The sequence below is a fragment of the Triticum dicoccoides genome, chromosome 3A (assembly GCF_002162155.2).
Source record: "Triticum dicoccoides isolate Atlit2015 ecotype Zavitan chromosome 3A, WEW_v2.0, whole genome shotgun sequence".
NCBI classification, from domain to species: Eukaryota; Viridiplantae; Streptophyta; class Magnoliopsida; order Poales; family Poaceae; genus Triticum; species Triticum dicoccoides.
Window position 1 is genome coordinate 428444438 of NC_041384.1, and position 18796 is coordinate 428463233.

General features: G+C 43.5%; 1 protein-coding gene across 1 annotated transcript; it reads left to right on the top strand.

Annotated features, from left to right (window-relative positions):
• The first annotated feature begins 6957 nt into the window (after positions 1–6957).
• On the top strand, positions 6958–18518 carry LOC119268404 (N-terminal acetyltransferase A complex auxiliary subunit NAA15-like). The gene is made up of 26 exons (XM_037550022.1): positions 6958–7136; positions 8024–8102; positions 8203–8285; positions 8387–8536; positions 8909–9024; positions 9497–9602; positions 10397–10468; positions 10550–10665; positions 11394–11526; positions 11788–11865; positions 12029–12082; positions 12178–12248; positions 12929–12983; positions 13092–13187; positions 13971–14099; positions 14227–14309; positions 14383–14613; positions 14697–14829; positions 14901–15014; positions 15133–15264; positions 15977–16033; positions 16830–16927; positions 16998–17056; positions 17133–17244; positions 17328–17428; positions 17687–18518. Exons 1-26 carry the CDS (start codon positions 7086–7088, stop codon positions 17899–17901), a joined length of 2724 nt encoding a protein of 907 aa, XP_037405919.1. The 5' UTR covers positions 6958–7085; the 3' UTR covers positions 17902–18518.
• The last annotated feature ends 278 nt before the right edge of the window (positions 18519–18796 follow it).

An 18796-nucleotide genomic window follows, 5' to 3' on the forward strand; every position in this document is an offset into this window, starting at 1 on the left:
CTTGGCCTTCAATGCAAGGTTGGGCTTCTTTGCCCTTTGAGAGCGAAGCACCGCATTGTCGGAGGTCTTGTCCAAGATGCTCATAGCCACAAACTCATCCAACACTTCGCTTGAGGACAAGGTGTGGAAGTCCGGCCTTTGACGAATGCCGGAGGACATAGCCTTATGGTAAGGCATCATTGCCTTGAGAAATTTGCGCTTGATCCAATTGTCATCCGTGTCCTTGCTCCCATGATCTCGGAGTGAAACCGCGAGTTTGGTTACTCTTCAATAAAGCTCACGAGGTTCTTCATCTTCCTTCATTGCAAACTCATTGGCTTCATCTTGCACCACTTCGCAGTTGGAGCATTGAATGCTTGCGCTTCCCCGATAGAGAGAAACAACTTGTTGCCATGCATCTTTGGCTATGGCGTAGGGCCGGAGGTGAGGAAGATCTTCGGGTGGAATTGCATCTTGGATGATGAAGAGAGCATTCTCATTGAATTGATTATCTGCGGCTTCTCTTGGAGTGAAGTTGCTTCGGTCATGTGGATAGAAACCTTCTTCAATGATTCTCCAAAGATTAGTATTCACATGATTTAAATGGTGCTTAAACCGATAGACCCAAGAATCAAAATCCTCATTTTTCACAATCTTAGGGGGAGGACCGGCATGATTCAAATGAGTGGAAGGATCCAGTCCACCATAAATAAGTGGTGGTTCCACATGGGCAAAGATGTCGGTGCCATTTTTACCACTAGAAGAAGGAGCCTTTTCACTAGTAGCTTCCCCCTTGTCGGAGTTAGCATCCGTCACCTTGTCAGTGGGATCACCCACTTTCAACGGTGTGGTGGATAGTTTAAGCCCTTCAATGAATTTAGTAAACATGCTTTCAACCTCGGTCGTCATGGAGGTTTTCAATGTCTCCAAGGCCACATTGAATTCCTCACGAGAGACCGAGGTTCCCCCATTGCCCGTAGACGAGATCGGATTCACATCGGAGTGCTCCTCCACACCGTCTACGATGTCCACCATACTCTTCGGACGGCAAAGTCCTTAGTAAAGTGACGAGGCTCTGATACCAATTGAAAGGATCGATATGGTTGACTAGAAGGGGTGAATAGGCAACTAACAATTTTTAACTTTCCTTTACCAAATTAAACTTTGCATCAAAGTAGGTTGTCTAGACATGCAACTAGGTGAGCAACCTATATGATGCAACAACAACAAGCACACAAGCAAGCAAGGGAAGAAACACAAATAATCTTGCACAAGTAAAGGTACGAGATAACCAAGAGTGGAGCCGGTGAAGACGAGGATGTGTTACCGAAGTTCCTTCCTTTTGAGGGGAAGTACGTCTCCGTTGGAGCGGTGTGGAGGCACAATGCTCCCCAAGAAGCCACTAGGGCCACCGTATTCTCCTCACGCCCTCACACAATGCGAGATGCCGTGATTCCACTATTGGTGCCCTTGGAGGCGGCGACCGTACCTTTACAAACAAGGTTGGGGCAATCTCCACAACTTAGTGGCAGGCTCCCAACAACACCACGAAGCTTCACCACAATGGACTATGGCTCTGTGGTGACCTCAACCGTCTAGGGTGCTCAAACACCCAAGAGTAACAAGATCCGCTAGGGATTAGTGGGGGAATCAAATTTCTCTTGGTGGAAGTGTAGATCGGGGCCTTCTCAACCAATCCCGAGCAAATCAACAAGTTTGATTGGCTAGGGAGAGAGATCGGGCGAAAATGGAGCTTGGAGCATTAATGGAGCTTTTGGGGGGAAGAGGTAAGTCAACTTTGGGGAAGAAGACCCCCTTATATAGTGGGGGAAACAATCCAACCGTTACCCCCTTGAACAGCCCCGCAGAGGGTGGTACTCCCACTGAGGGCAGCGGTACTATCGCTCGGACTGCGGTACTACCGCTCCCCCACGCGGTACTTCCGTTCGGACCCCTGCGCGGTACTACCGCTCTCGAGCGGCACTACCGCATCTATTGCCGCTGCTTAGTGCCGCACAATCCGACACAAGAGGTGACCCCCTCGAATCGGCGCGGTAGGAGCTCGGTGCCGCAGCGGTACTACAGTGAGGACCCACAGGCGGTACTGCCGCGGTTGGGAGCGGTACTGCCGCCTATGGCTCTTGAGCGGTACTACCGCTGGGAATCGCGGTACTACTGTTGGGACCCAAAACAAGCACAAAGGAAGGGGAATGAGCTCTCCATTGAAGCGGAAAGGCTCAGAGGGTGTGAAAAAGGATGTGTACGTGTTGATTCCACCCTAGCCTTATCAAAGCGGACCCCCTCTTGATAGTATGGTGCCTCCTACGAAACTAGTCCACCAAAATGTAAACGAAAGAGCTACACCGTCTTGAATAACACTCCGAGGGGAAAGAAATCGTCTCGTGCCAAAGGATGAAACTCTGAAATGCACAAAGCACACGATTAGTCCGCAAACATGTTGTCATCAATCACCAAAACTACATCGAGAGAGATATGCCTTGACATAACTTAACCCATTTCTGTTGTTTTGCCCATCACAAACAGTTCATCCGAGTGAGTCGTATGCCGTCTATCGCACACACCTTGATCTGGCTGACCATTCTTGTTTTCTTGGCTCATCGCAAACAGTTCATCCGAGTGAACTATATGCCATTTATCGCACACATCATGATCTATCTGACCATTTCTGTTGTGTTGCCTAATCACAAACAGTTCATCTAAGTGAACTATATGCCTTATATCACACACACCTTCATCAAGTTGATCGTTTCTATTGTTATGCTTATCGTAAACAGTACATTGGATCAACTATTTGCCACGTATCGCACACGCAGCTCTAGTCGGAATCGTGTTTGATGTCTCCGCCATCACAAACAATTTGTATCATTTTTTACGGGTTTCTTACACCACAGTTTGCTATTTATGCATCGCACATAGTTTCGTTGAAGTGTCTCTGATTGTAGTGTCGCATTAGTAGCATCTTGCAGCAGTGCTAGAAGCTTCCGGGAGAGGCCAGAAGCTCTACGAGAGAGCCACAAGCTCACATGACGCGCCTCCAGGGGACGCGCCACCTGAGCTTGTGGCCCCCTCGTAGGTTTGTTTGACCTAATTCCAAGCCTATAAATTCCCTAAAATCCAGAAACCTCCAGAGCGAGAATCGAAACAATTATTTGGCCGCCGCAAGCCTCTGTTCTTCCATGATTCCATCTGAAGGCCTCCGTCGGTACTCTGCCAGAGGGGGAATCAATCACGGAGGGTTTCTACATCAACTGTGCTATCTCTCCGATGATGCATGACATCGTGAGTAGTTCTCATTGGACCTATGGGTCCATAAGCGTAGCTCTCTCTCTCTCTCCCCCTCTCCACCTCTCCCCCCTCTCCCCCTCTCTTTGATTTTCAATACAATGTTCTCTTCGGAGATCGATTCGATGTAATCCCTTTGTAGTGCGTTTATTGAGATTCGATGAATTGCGGTTTTATGATTAGATTACTCATTGAAAGTAATTGGGTCACTTCTGAACTTTATTATGTGTGATTGTTATAGTTATGTAATGCTTTCTGATATGTGGGTTTTCTTTGGCCAAGTTGATGAATAGATCTTCAGTGGAAGTGGTGCATAGTAGTAGTTTCAATCTTGCGGTGTTCTCACCTCGTGACCGAAGGGGTAGCGAGGCACGTATTTGTATTGTTGCTACTAAGGGTAAAACGACGGGGTTCGATCATATTGATTGGTCTTACTTTGTCTATATTATGTCATCATGCTCCAGTCATTACTCTGTTTGGTATGAACCCAATACCTTAAGATGCATGCTGGAAAGCGGTCGAGGGATGGAGTAATAGTAGTAGATGCAGAATCGTTTCGGTCTACTTGTCATAGACGTAATGCCTATGTACTGATCTTGCCATGAATAATATCATAACTATGTGTTTTTCTATCAATTGCCCAACAATATTTGTGTACCCACTGTTGCTATGTTCATGAGAGAGATGCCTCTAGTGAAAGCTATGGCCCCCGGGTGCTCTGGACAAAAATAAATATCATGATGCGGTTATGGAGCTAGCCATGCGTGCAAAGACAAGCCAATTCAGATAAAAGTAAAAACCAGATGGAAGCCACCAAATAAGGGTGTCACTTAGATCAATGTTGATACCTTCTACGTTGAAGCTACTCAGTTGGGTTCCACTGGCTTGGTCGGCGTGACATATCAGACTCATTACTCCGCGCTCAAGCCCAATAATATGAATTTGCAACGGGAGCTATGGAATGGAAGTCCTTGCCTTACGAGATGGAGACCAGCACCCGATCGATCAAGGAATCCGCAAGATGCACATTAAAAATGACGGTCAACAAGTTATTAAGTTTTGAAAATTGATAAATTTTGATAGAATATTAGTAACATGCATTTTGCAGGAGATTCAGGAGCTCAGTTCAAATTTTCAAACCTTCTAAATGAGATACTCTCTTCGTTTTAAAATAAATGTCTCAGCTTTGTATTAACTCTAATACAAAGTTGTATGCTTAAGACACTTATTTTAAAACGGAGAGAGTATATTAGTCGGCAGGGATGTGATTGCAGTGCCGCACACATGTGCTAAACAAGCAAGTTAATGTGGAGAAAGGTTTTTTTAAACGAACTGCATTCCATCTTTTCTCGCTGATGTTCTGCAGCATATGATTGTAATCCTGGCTAAGCATTAATAAAGCTAATTGATTCGAATCAGAAGAAAAGAAAAACAAACAAAAACACAGAGTTAGAGCATCTCCAGCCGCGCCCTCAACAGACCTTCCCCAGGCTTTTTGCCGTGCCGGCACCGAAAAAACGGCCCAGTCGCGCTCTCAGAAGCCTGTTTTTCGCCGGCTCGGATCGAAACTGGTGTTGGCGGACCCAGGCCGAACCCGGCTTCCTGGGGCGCCTGGGACGCCGGCACAAGCGAAAAGGGCGCATGGGTCCGCCCTGTCGGCGAGGCGAGCGTCTCTTCCCGCTGTTTTTTCCCGCGTTTTCCCCACTTCCCTCCCGCTCATTCCTTCCGTCAATCTCCCTCCCACAGGGATGATGAATCCACCCGAAAGCCACGCCCAGTACGCGCCCTGGGGCCAGCAAGGCATCGTCTCTCCGCAGCCATGGGGATCGCCCTCACCGGGCTACGCCGACGTGGACGCGCACGGTGGGTTCAACCCAAACGTCACCTTCCCCATGGATACGCGGCCCAGCGCACGCCCTCTCCCGCCTTCGCCGGCGTGCAGTACCCTCCATACAACTACTCGCCGCCAGTCTATGCTTCCTCCCCGACGCCCCCGCTACGCCGTGGCCCGCTGCCCTTCTCGCACCTCGACGACACCGATGAGACCGAGGCCAACATGGACGACATCATCGCGGCAGGTTCGGCCGCGGCCGCCGCGTCTCCCGGGTTCGTCACCCAGGACGAGGTGGTGGATCTCAGTGGCGGCATGGACGGCGAGCTCGGTTACGTCTACGGCGAGGATGAGCAGCAGGAGCAGGAGGAGGAGGAGGACGACGAGGAGGAGGAGGAGCCGATGCCTGCGACGACGAAGGGGCGCAAGAAGAAGAAGCGGCGGCCAGAACAGGCGAGCCGCGCATCAAGTGGGCGTCCAAGGAGGAGGAATGCCTCGCCGAAGCATGGAAAGTTGTCTGCCTCGACTCGACGACCGGCGCGAAGCAGAGCATCGACACGTACTGGGACCGCATTAAGGCCGAGTTCGACGAGCTCAAACTCGTCGACCCCTACTTCAAAGGCGTCTACATGCAGCGCGGCTCCAAGGCGATGGCGAACCATTGGGGGCGTATCCAGGGGGCGTGCAACAAATGGCATGGGGTCGTCGAGGAGGTCGCGGCTCGCCCGGAGAGCGGCGCTAGCGTCGAGGATCAGGTATGCCACGCCGGCCTCCCGCCTCTCTTCGCCGTGTACGCGCGCCAACTGTTTGTTCCTCCGCGCAGTTGCTGCGCATGTTCGCCCTGTACCGGCAGAGCAATAGCGACGCCGAATTCAAATACCTCCCACGTCTACAAGCGCATTGACAAGTGTGAGAAGTCGGCGGAAGTCCGGCGCACCCTCGACAAGGCCAAGGAGACCTACAAGCCGGACGCGCCGACTCCTGGCGCATCGGAAGGGCGGCCAGACGACAACAAAGTTGCCAAGAAGGGGAAACACGCCGACGCGGCCACCACTCGAGTGCAGGAGTCCATCGAGCACTGCCTCGCCGACGCGCAGACCCGGGCCGTTCTTCGTGAAGAGAAGACCGAGGCGTGCTGGTCGGCGTTGATATCGAGCAGCGCCGTCAAGCTCGACCTGCTCCGGACGGACGTCACCGCGAAGAAGAGAAACACCGACCTGGCTTTTCTGCTGGGCGGGGCGGACATGCTCCAGAGCACCGACGAGGCAGTCAAGGCGTGGTACTTGGCAGAGCGCGACCTCATTTTGAACCAACTTCCCTCGACAAGGCCGCCCCCGCCGACGCCGACGCCGACGCACACGCCAAGCCCGAGTGATGACGCCTCCACGACGCCGCCCAGCAGCACCGAAGCCGCGCCGACACCGCCCAGCACCGAAGCAGCTCCGACACCGCCAAGCCCGCGCACGCCGACTCCGCCGACACCTGAAGCCGACCCCGTCGAGTGATTCGTTGCGCAGGCGAACTTGCGGCGCTCTGTTTTTTGTACGCTAGATTACATCCGATCGCCGAACTGTGACTTGTGATCGCCGGATTTGTGACGTCTTTTATAATGAGCGAGAACGACCAAGTTCAAATTTTTCGCATTCTGGGACCGGCGCTTGAGGACGTGACTGAGAGCTAGATCGCTCCCACGAGCCGAGCTAGCGTCGGTTCGCCTCCAGGACGCTCTTTTTAGGTGCGTGGGGGCCGAACGGCTGGAGATGCTCTTAGCTCCCTGTACAAGTCTCGCGTCGGGTCATCGTTGCTTCCAGCGACACAAGAGACGGGTAGGGTTCCTTGCGGCCGAAGCGGCCACGCACGCACCACACCACAACTTAGACAGTCCACCCGCCGCCTCGCGGCTCCAAAACCCTCGCCTCACCCCCGCCCCCCTAGGGTTCGCCTCGCCTCGCAGCGCCGCGCCGCCGCAGCCATGGGCTCATCGCTCCCGGCCAAGGAGGCCAACCTCTTCAAAGTCATCGTCGTAAGCACCCCGCCCCTCGCTTCTCCCCTCGGTACTCGAATCGATCTGTTCGGCCTCTGAATCCGCTGCTCCGTAGCCGCGCTCCGCTCGATTCGACAGTCTGGATGCAGCCAAGCGATTGGAGATGCTCTAGGGGAGTGGCCGTGCGCAGGGGTTTCGTTGCCTAGGTGATTGCTCGGGTCGTTGGGTTGGTGTCTGGCCGAGGTGAAGCTTTGATTTGCGAGGGTTAGATCAGTAGGTGTCTCAGAGAAGCTTTTGCTTGGGAGACGGTCGTTTCGCCAGTAGAGTGGCTAGTTTGCTTCACAGTTGGGGTCGACATGTACTTTATCCCGCAAGGCTGACTTTGTGAAGTTGCTGGTGCTAAAAGCCAAATATATCATGTATTCTGGACCTTATTGGTATCTGTTGTTCAATCACAGCAATGAATTCAGTGTCATGTTATATCTAATCTGACATCAACTCCTTCTTGTAGTTTCATGTTAATAAATTTTATCTTGTCATGTGAACTTGCATCTTAACATTGTCCAGTAGCATTCGGTGATAGCTGAAAGGCCAATACTGGTCGCCGGTTGGAGTGTTACTATATTGGCCTGTTGAACCTTTTATCCTAGCTATGCAGGAGGGATACAACATTGAACATTTTATAGTACCTGGGGTTTCTTGTTTAGTGTTTTGATCATTTGAGTGTATTTCTGATAACACTTTTATAGAACAGTTAAAAGTTACAATAATTTGCACTGTAGACATGCAGACAGTTCAACTTTTGAGTCTTGCATGATTCTGCTTCATACCGGGATTGCATGTATATCTACTGTGGCATAATGTTATGTTCCCCTCTTAACATTCCGTACTCCCAAGTTTCTGATGTTTTATGGTTGCATGCACAGAAATCATATGAAACTAAGCAGTATAAGAAAGGGCTGAAGGCCGCAGATTCCATATTAAAGAAGTTTCCCGAACATGGAGGTCAGAAAGATAGCATTTGATTTTGTTCAACCTTTTGTGTTACTCTCTTGCTCCATGCAGCCTCCTCTGATCGCATACTACTTTGTCTCGTTTCTTGTAGAAACTTTATCGATGAAAGGTTTGACACTAAATTGTATGGATCGGAAATCTGAAGCATACGAGCTTGTTCGCCGTGGCTTGAAGGTTCTTAATCACAACAGATTTAGTCCAAATTTTGTTTTGTGACGATTAAGTTGATTATAAAAATGTAACTGATATGTATCGATCGAATTAAACATTTGCAGAATGATCTGAAGAGTCATGTGTGCTGGCATGTGTATGGTTTACTTTACAGATCAGATAGAGAATACAGAGAAGCTATAAAATGTTACAGAAATGCTTTGAGGATCGACCCAGACAATATTGAAATTTTGCGTGATTTGTCACTTCTCCAGGTTGGTACGACAATCCATTGCTTTCCCCCCTATTTTCTGGGTAAACCAATTCACACCTAACATATAGCTGCATTCAACTTAACTCCCCCCGCCCCCGCGGTCATGTAATGCTTCATCTATTGTTCATCATTGGTGAATTGGCCAATAAGCATGTGCACATATTTGGATTCCAAACATTTGATTTTGTCGAGCTCTTAGTACTGGATAAGTGAAACCAACTTTTGTGTTGGACATTTTTTTTTGTTACCAGTATTGGTAACATTACATGGCACTCCTAGCATTACATGAAACTTGTTTTTCAGTGATATGACGTGATAGAAATAAAGGTTTTCTGCCTTCCAGCGAATGAATCTTATTTTTTCTTTTTCACAGGCGCAAATGAGGGACTTGTCTGGCTTTGTTGAGACTAGACAACAGCTTCTGACATTAAAGCCGAACCACCGCATGAACTGGATTGGCTTTGCCGTATCTCATCATTTGAGTTCCAAGTATGCCACTTTCTTGGTTATGTTGAGTTGATCTAGATCAATCAATTAAACCGTATGACCAGTTGAGCAAATAGGGCCTGGGACTCCAGCTCAATTCATATGTTAAACATAGAATGATAAAATTCCAGTACCAGACGTTACTATTTGAACCTCTTTTGAATTCAAGTAAGATCTTGTGTGATCTGCCACATGTCAGCATTAAGTATGGACCAACTTTGGATGCCTATAATGCATCGTCTATTGAATTGCTGCCAAAACAGCATAGCATAATGAATGCACATAATGCCACATGTGTACTTTTTTGGCAGATCAATAGTAGTATATTTTTATCTTACCTTCTTGCTATATCAGTTGTGAGGATTTTCTCGCATCATTATTCACAAGCTGCGTACTATTGCATGTATGGCAGGCTGTAACCTTTGTGATACGAAAATTCACCACTAATATCGTTGTTTCTGGTACCCACCTGCAGCTCTTCAAAGGCAATAGAAGTACTGGAGGCATATGAGGGGACACTGGAAGATGATTATCCCCCAGAAAATGAGCGGTATGAGCATGGTGAAATGCTTTTGTATAAGGTACACGTCTCTCCCTTTCCTGAGCCGGCATTGCAGTACCAGTAATAATGTATTGGTTTACTTTAAGCGTACAGTGAACTCTTATCATAATTCCCGACAGATCAGTTATCAATAGCATCCTATGTGTTTGTCATATCATGGTTTGGTTATTGTTAAACCTGTATGTAATTGCTGACATAGTGCTCTCAAAAGAAATCTTTGGGAATGGTTTATAAGCATTCTGTAATACTGATGCTACAGTACTACTTGCTGCCCATCTCTTTGAACCCGGCTGTTTTTTTTGCTTTGTTAATTTTGTCCCATCTGGATTTTCTTTACATGTCGAGTTACCATACTTATTAGTATTTTTGGTGTAACGTTCTTTCTGCGTGCATTATATTAGTTCTATTACTTTACCCCCACTTTCTCGTGCTAGATAAAGTTTGTTGTCTAAATCAGTCAATTCATATCTAGTACCTTTTCTTACTTCATCAAACAAAGAATATACAATAGATTTAAGTTGAACATATGGAGGTGATATGTATAGTCTAAAAACAATCCTTCATAACTATAACATCAGTAATCTTTACAGAAATAGTGAAAGTAGAATAACTGGTCAAAGTTGTGCTGTGGGCTCCATGCCAATTTCTCAAATGTCACTTGTGACTGGAGGAAGGACATGGTTTCAGTGTGCTATATAATTATCTGTCTTCAACCTTTCCCTGCTCCACCCTTAATTTCAAAGCTTTCTTCATGCTCTAACTCAAGAAATAGCTTACATTATTTGACTATTCATTGCTATTATTGTTGCACAGATATCGTTGCTTGAGGAATGTGGGATGCTGGACAGAGCCCTTCAGGAGATGCACAAGATGGAGAGTAAAATTGTAAGTTGTATCTTTCTATGTTTGAAGGAAAAAAAGTAGAACTGTCTGTAACATGTTCGCTTCTTGAATTTTGTCTGCTAGGTTGATAAGCTCTCATTCAGAGAACAAATGGCCTGCATTTTGTTGAAACTTGGCCGTTTTGAGGAGGCAGAGAAAATATATAGGTCCCTCCTTTTTATGAATCCTGATAACTACAAGTAAGTTGCTTGTACTCATTCTCTCACGTGTCTTTGTTGGTAGTTTATGTCTATGTACTTATGCTGCCATTTTGTTTACATGTTATGTTTATTTTCGTCAACTTACATAGGTACCTGTATTTTAGGTGCTGTTGTCATTCATAGGATACCTTTATTTAGGAGCTATTATTTTTTAACCAGCTTAAATTTTATCACTAGACATGCGTTTAGAAAGCTTTGGTGAATTGCCATCTTACCGTATTATTTTCATGTATGTGACCTAGATAGCATTTTATTGTAACCAGATGCAAATTTAATCTTAGCCGATTGAGCAATTCGACCAACTACAGTACTTGTATTCTGATGTTGGTTACAATTGATCGTCTTCCTCCACATACACAATGTCTGTGTGGCAAAACTTTGCATACAGTTGATTAACCTCTCTTCCGCAACTGGCTCACACCTAAACCCTAACCCTTCTAGGCTTAAATGTTGGTATTTTTGATTCGGCAGGTGATATTAATCTCCCTCGTAACATAATGCAATAAGAGCCACACGTTCGTGATAAAAGGGAAACTATCACAAAATTTGACCTATAAGTCTAATGCCAGCTGGGTTCTGTAACTATTTTCTATGTTAGCAACTTAGAATAAAATACTATACCTCACTGCATTGTGTATACAGTCCTGGCTGGTATGGTCAACCTACTTCTGATACTCTAGAATTGGTCGTTGCCCTGTTCTATTCAGGTACCTCATAGCTGTGCAGAAGTGCCTTGGCCTATACTCTGAAAATGGTCATTATTCCGCTGATGATGTTGAACGATTAAGTGCATTATATAAATCACTCAAGGAAGAATATAGTTGGTCATCGGCTGTTAAGGTAAACCATCTAAAATTGTAATCTCATTTGCATTGATACCAGTTTTGTTGGTTCTTCCTTATATCCATGGTTGAGACCTTTGTGGACACTGCAAAATTTACCCTTGATGCAGGCATACATCATTTTGTTTTGCATTTTCATGGTAATATTTTGTTTTACATGCGAAGTTAAATGTTATTTTCTCATCCGTATTGACTGTAAGTAGGCCATATAACCACCAACTTATTAATCTAAGTTTTTCTCATACCCTCCGTGCAACAGCGCATACCTCTTGATTTCCTAGAAGGTGAGAAATTCCAGGAGGCAGCAGATAATTATGTCAGACCACTATTAACCAAGGTAATCATATAATTTTGAAGTGATGGTTTGTTAGTACCTTGAAGGTGTCTCGTGGTCTCTGGCTGTGTGTGTAACATGTTGCCTTAAGATTTTTATTGGGTTTACTGGGAGCATGCTGTTACTCATTGTTATTGCTGATTGTAATGTGTCCCATATCTTTTAGGGAGTGCCGTCACTTTTCTCTGATTTAAGCCCGCTTTATGAGCATCCTGGCAAGGTAACACAAGCTATACTAGTCAACAGCATTTTCTTTTTCTTATTTCTTGTTTGTGCTACAAACCATTTACAGAAAATTGTTAATCTCATTAATAGGCAAACATATTGGAGCAATTATTTCTTAAGCTAGAAGATTCAATTAGGACTTCTGGATGCTTTCCTGGAAGGTAATCTTTTTTGCCTGGTCATTATTCTCAGTTTTATCATTCTTCCCATATCCTCATTAGTGTTATTGATCACAGCTCATCTTAAACTGTAAAATTATTGCTTGGCACCTTTATCGGGCAAAACTTGATATCAGGTTATGAATTTTTTGTTACCAAACTGAGACCGTTTTCGATTTTTAGTCAACTTAGCGAACATGTATGTAGTAGCACAACAATATGGTTATATGCTTCTACTGCAATATTAGGTTAATTAACTTAGCTGCTCGTCACTTAGTTGGCATCTTTAAAGATGCAAAAAGCCGAAAAATAATGTGCTAGAATCTGCCTGGAAGGGGTATCTAGAGGAATTTCTCTGCAAGGCATCTTATCAACCATTCTTACACAAGGAACAATGATGCACGTGAAACTTGGTATGGTTGATGTATGCCAAATTGTGCAGAATTTTGATGCTGCCAGAACTCCTATACCGTTCTCGGCTATAATGCAGCAAATTGTAACTTGAAAGTGTTCTATCATTCTTTTCAAGCATGTGGCTTCTTAAAAAACCCGCTACCTATCATACTCCTTGGAAGTAGTCATGTGTTAGCACTAGCCATTGCTAGTTTGAGCTGTCCCTGAACCTGTAGTTTTGACTTAATCTGTAAATTGTCACGTATTTCTTTAACGGTTTCTCCCTGCAGTTCGCAGATGGAACCTCCATCCACACACATGTGGACTCTGCTGTTGGTTTCTCAGGTTAGCATTTGGTGTGAACACCTGCATATTACCTGATAAACCACCGAGTTATTTTCAAATATATCTTTTGAAGTTGCATCATTATGTTTGTCACATGTCATGATGCAGCACTATGACAGAAGGAGCCAGTATGATATTGCTCTGGATAAAATTGACGAGGCCATTTTACACACGCCAACTGTCATTGATTTGTACTCCATAAAGGTAAATTCTCTCCCCATGCGCAATTGTGTTTTCCTTAGTATGCAATTAAGCAGCATCACCATTTCTCCAATATAGGATTTCCTGTAAATTTCAGTTCTTTTGAACTGAAATTTCATTCTTACTTAAATGGTTTCGTTTGGTGCCAATTGCTAGTTTAATACAACCTCTGTAACTTAATGTAAGACATTTTTGCAGTTTAAGTTAAACTGCAAAAACGTCTTATCCTAATTTTTGACATTTCTGTAATCTTGCACTGCTGGTTTGGTCTTTCTTTGGATCCCCCTCCTCCTCTTTAATAATGAAATACCCAACATATTTCTGCTGCATTCTCCTAAAAAAGGAGTTGTTTACCCTTGCTAACCATTTCTTGTCTTACCTTTCCAATCTGCAAAATTTCTTTCTCCAATCTACTGGTCTTACACTCGTACTTTTTTGCTCTTCTCGCCCCCTCTAAATAATATTCCCAGAATATAAGGTGCACATGCTTTTCGAGATAAAACTTTGACCATCAATTATACCAATAATACGTAAATCATGTTACTGAAGAATTATACCATTGAAAACTTCTTTCGGATACAAATTCAATGGTGTATTTTTTATGACATAAAACCCACATTTCATTGGTTAAATCTATGGTCAAACTTAAATCTTGAAAAGCATGTGCACCTTCTATATTATGGAACGGAGGGAGTAGTAACTTCTCTTACTTTGTTCACCGTACATTGTGTTTAGATGGCATAATTCTCTGTAAATAAATCTGCTAGTGCACCTGCTTTATTTCAGGGGAATATTTTGCAACATGCTGGCAATTTTTCTGCAGCAGCAGCATTAGCGGATGAAGCTAGGTCCATGGACCTTGCTGATCGTTATTTAAACAGCGAGTGTGTAATGCAGATGCTTCAAGCCGATCAGGTATATTCAGTTAGAAACACAACTACTTTTTTGCACGGTTCCGCTGATGTAATAGTAAAACAGACACCGGCGAACCTTTTGTCAGCAAACACTACACATTTAACTGCTTATTTTGTGACTTGTGAAGGTCGGGCTAGCTGAGAAGACTGCTGTCTTGTTTACAAAAGATGGAGATCAGCACAATAATCTCCATGACATGCAGTGCATGTGGTACATGCTTCCCTCCCTCCACCATTAAGTGTCTATTTTTTTCTTCACTCTCTAAGTCGATGATCTCTTTAAGGTATGAACTTGCTTCTGGCGAGAGTTATTTTCGTCAAGGTGATCTTGGCCGGGCTCTGAAAAATTTCTTGGCTGTTGAAAAGCATTACACTGATATGACTGAAGATCAGTTTGACTTCCATTCATATTGCTTGCGGAAGATGACACTTCGGGCGTACGTTTCTATGCTGAAGTTTCAAGACCGTTTGCATGCTCATGAATACTTTCACAAGGCTGCTGCAGGGGCTATCAGGTAATGGTTCCTATTGGTCTGTCTATCAATTATTTTGTACTTCCCTTCAGAGATTTTTCTAAAGCTATTGTTAAAAATTGTAGGTGTTACATGAAATTACATGATTCTCCATTAAAATCATCTGCTGAGGAGAATGATGAGTTGTCAAAACTGCCAGCTGCCCAGAGGAAGAAGTTGAGGCAAAAACAGAAGAAGGCAGAAGCTCGAGCTAAAAGGGTAACCTCCAGAACTTTGTTTTAGATGTATCACTGCTAAGTCTGTCTTAATTTGCCCTTAAATCTCCCCAGGAGGCTGAAGAGAAACAAGAGGATGAAACAACTTCAACCAACAGTTCGAAATCTGGGAAGAAACAACAAGCAAGGCCAGTTGATTTGGACCCACACGGTGAAAAATTGGTCCAGGTATTCTTTTTCTATGTGATCAGTTGTACTCGTAGTATTGTACTTTTAGAAACATTAGTTTTTATCTTTTTAGGTCATTGAATGATTTCGTCTTCATTTTATGCATTTCTGTTTCCAGGTTGAAGATCCACTTGCAGAAGCCACAAAATATTTGAAGCTTCTGCAGAATAACTCGTCAGATTCATTAGAAACTCATATACTTTCATTTGAACTGAACATGAGAAAGCAAAAGGTTTTACTCGCTTTTCAGGTATGGTATTATGCACCTCATTTTGGGGGATATCCCAGTGTTCTGTTTTTTTTCCTTTTCTTTTGCTGGAAATAAATTCTACCCCATTAAGAATTTAAGATATGGTATCGCTTGATTATAATTGAGAGAGCATCTGTTGCTTTCCTTATATTGTTGATAGACTGATGCTCATCTTTCCTACATCATGTTTCTTTATGATGCCATTGGATTACCTGCCGTTATTGCTTAGTTGGTGTATGTGGGGTTGTGGAAGATGAAAACCGAGTGATCTGCACATTAAAAATAGCACTGCGTAGTGCTTTGTTTGAAGTGGAAATTGTTTCATTCGTTGAAGATGTTCCTAAATATACCGCCTTTAAGCATTAGGTTTTGCAGCAATATATTAGTTTGTTTCTTAATATTTCAGAACTTTTATGACAGATGTACTAATATTACTTCTATCAGAGCAATTGTGGTATACAAAGCTTACCTGCAAACATTTTTTTTACGGGAAAGTTTACCTGCTAACATAATTATCTACTCCCTCCGTAACTTAATATAAGATGTTTTTTGACACTATTGACACTATTGATAGTGTCAAAAATGGTCTTATATCAAGTTACGGAGGGAGTACTTAGGAACAGATGCAGTAGTGTTTAAAAGTTGAACTAGATACACTATCTTAATCTGTTATATAGGCTTCTTAGTTTTCTTTATCTATCTCTTGTCACAGGCGGTCAAGCAGCTCATTAAATTGGACGAAAATAATCCAGACAGTCACCGAAGTTTGGTAAGCATCCAAAATTGCACCTTTGATTTTTCTATCAAAATTCGGAATGCCATAAAATTATTTTTCATTTTTATTTATGAGTGCGTCAAGATCATTTTATCTAGAGGTCTGGTTTGGCTGTGCATATTTATCTATATTCCGTTAGCCTGAGATTGGCACTATAAATCTGGATATTTGTTTGGAAGCAACACAGTTTGTTTACCTTTGTTGGGTTTATTCTTTTATTTGTGTTGCTATAAGGAGTCAGACCATAAACGCTGGGTGCACTTTGTATTTAGCAGTGCCTTTTGAACTGAGTTTTTCTCTTGGTTTGGATGGAAGAAGTTGGTGAGCCGAACCCTGTACAACGTTTTACTGGTGTATACTCTGCAGATGATGTGCTGAGTAACTGCCCTGTAAGGAATGACCATTATATTACAGGAATAATTGCTTTTGTAACGCTAAAATTCTTCTGGAGGATATAACTTGTTCAATTCAATGAAATCTACAAAGTATGTTTGTTGACCAATTGCATAAACCACAAATGGAATCCTCTTTTAGGAAATGGATGACTAGGAGTTTATTGCCACTATATATGACCTAGTGCTTACCTTTTAGCTTCTAATCTGTTTAGGTTATTGTTTGTTGTCGAGAATTTAGTATTGCTTTGTTAGCATTACTATTACTATGCTTGGAGTGTATTTAGCATGTGTTAATATGGAATGTGTACATATTGTTCATATTTCATTTATTTTTTTATCATGAGCTGACTGTTAGCAATAAATATATTCAACTTTGTTCTTTATTTTATTTGCAGATAAGATTCTTCCATAGGATAAACAATCTTCCGGCCCCAGGAACTGATTCTGAGAAATTAATATGGAACGTTCTGGAAGCTGAAAGACCAGATCTAAGGTTCTGAGATGGTGATTAATTTTATCAGTATGCATTTACTCCAGTTTATCTGACCAGCGAGTTCTTGCAGGCAATTACACGGGAAATCTCTTGTTGAAGTAAATATAAACTTCCTTGAAAAGCACAACGGTAATTATCTTCATTTTTCGGTTTATGGACCTTTTCTTGACCACGAATTTTACTAACTCAAATCGTTCTTTGCTAGCTTCTTTGACACACAGAGCAGCTGCAGCTGAAATGATGTACCTCTTGGAGCCGGATAAGAAGCTGCAGGCGATTAAATTAATTGAAGACTCAACAAATAACACAGCATCAGGGTAAAGATATGGAAGAAGAATATGCCTCTGATTTTATTCACTTGCTGTGTACATAGTATTTATATCATCTGAACTTTCTGCAGAAATGGTGTGCTTGGTCCCATTAAGGAATGGGGCATTCAAGATTGTATTGATGTTCATAAATTGCTGGATACTGTTTTTGCTGATCAGGATGTTGCAAACAGTAAGTTCCAATATGGCAATGCCCAAATTGTTTATTTTCACCTTACATTTATGTTTTTGAGGGCAATGGACAAGTCTTCTCTTTCTGCTGCTATAATATGTTGGTTGCTAAAATGAATACATATATTTGAGAAAAACCGATTACTTGCAATACTGAACTGCGCTGGATGCTGGCCTGGTATGGTTTGCCTGTATACCGGGCCAATAGATTCTTATTTTTAGTTATATATTGTCAGGATTAACCTCGGTATCTCTGCAGGGTGGAAGGTACGCTGTGCTGAATATTTTCCTTGCTCAACCTACTTCGAAGGCGCGAAAAGTGCTATTACTGCACATATTCCCGGCAGTACTTCCGAGAGTTCACCAGAAAATGGAGATGTACCAAGCCCACAAGCAAAACTTGAGGGAGACACACACAGTTTGAATGGGACCGTGCATGTTGTGGATGATCTGAGCAACCTTAGCATGAGGTAAATGCGCCAACTAGTTGCTGCCTGGTTACAGCTGGAACAGAAATATATTTGGAACTGGAGCCAGTGCCCAACTAACCAAAGTGCACGGCAAGATATCCAAGTGGGAATGTGTTTTGTGCGCAGTGATTAACTTGATGCATTCATTTGAAGAGTATATTATTGATTGGGAGCTGAGATCTCTTCAATCTCCGGTGATTATCTCTGTTCCAGCTTTTGTACCTTTTCGTTGTCATCTTACATATGGTGGAAGGCCAAAACCTTTCATCCCAGTTACAATGGGGCTTCGCCAGGGTTTGTTGCTTGGCAGCAACAGGATGTTACGATTCTTTTGTCGAAGCCGATCTTGAATTTGTTGCCTGGTGGTTCTTTTTGTCGCAGATAGCTACCTGCACGCTTGTTGGACTACAACAATTTTTGGCATAAAACAGTTGTTAATCTCAAACTTTTGTGAACCATGATGTGTTGTTTGCAGTAGTTGGATGTACTGGGGGTTGCTCTACTTTTGCAACTTTTGGTCCCCATGGTTGTAAATTAGCCAAGTTAATCCTGGACATTGATATTGTATTTCGGTCTGTCCAGACAAATAATCGTCAATGTTAACTGAGTTCTTTTCTTCCACATGCGTAATACACATTTGGTGAAATTTTAATCTATCTGTAGTTTATTATTTCATGTTGTCTGCTATATTGACGCTGTGTCGCTGTCCTTCTGGAACATTAATCGTGTGAAAGTTTTACTTACAATAGTTTACTCGCTTGGTCTCTCAAAAAAATACTGAGCGTTTTGGCTCTGGGGCTCAAGTGCCTCTCTTTTCAAGAGCGGCATACATGGACGTCCAGGTGATCTGGGCCAGGCCACCTTTTCTCGTCATAGCGTTGCTTGGAAAATGCAACGGA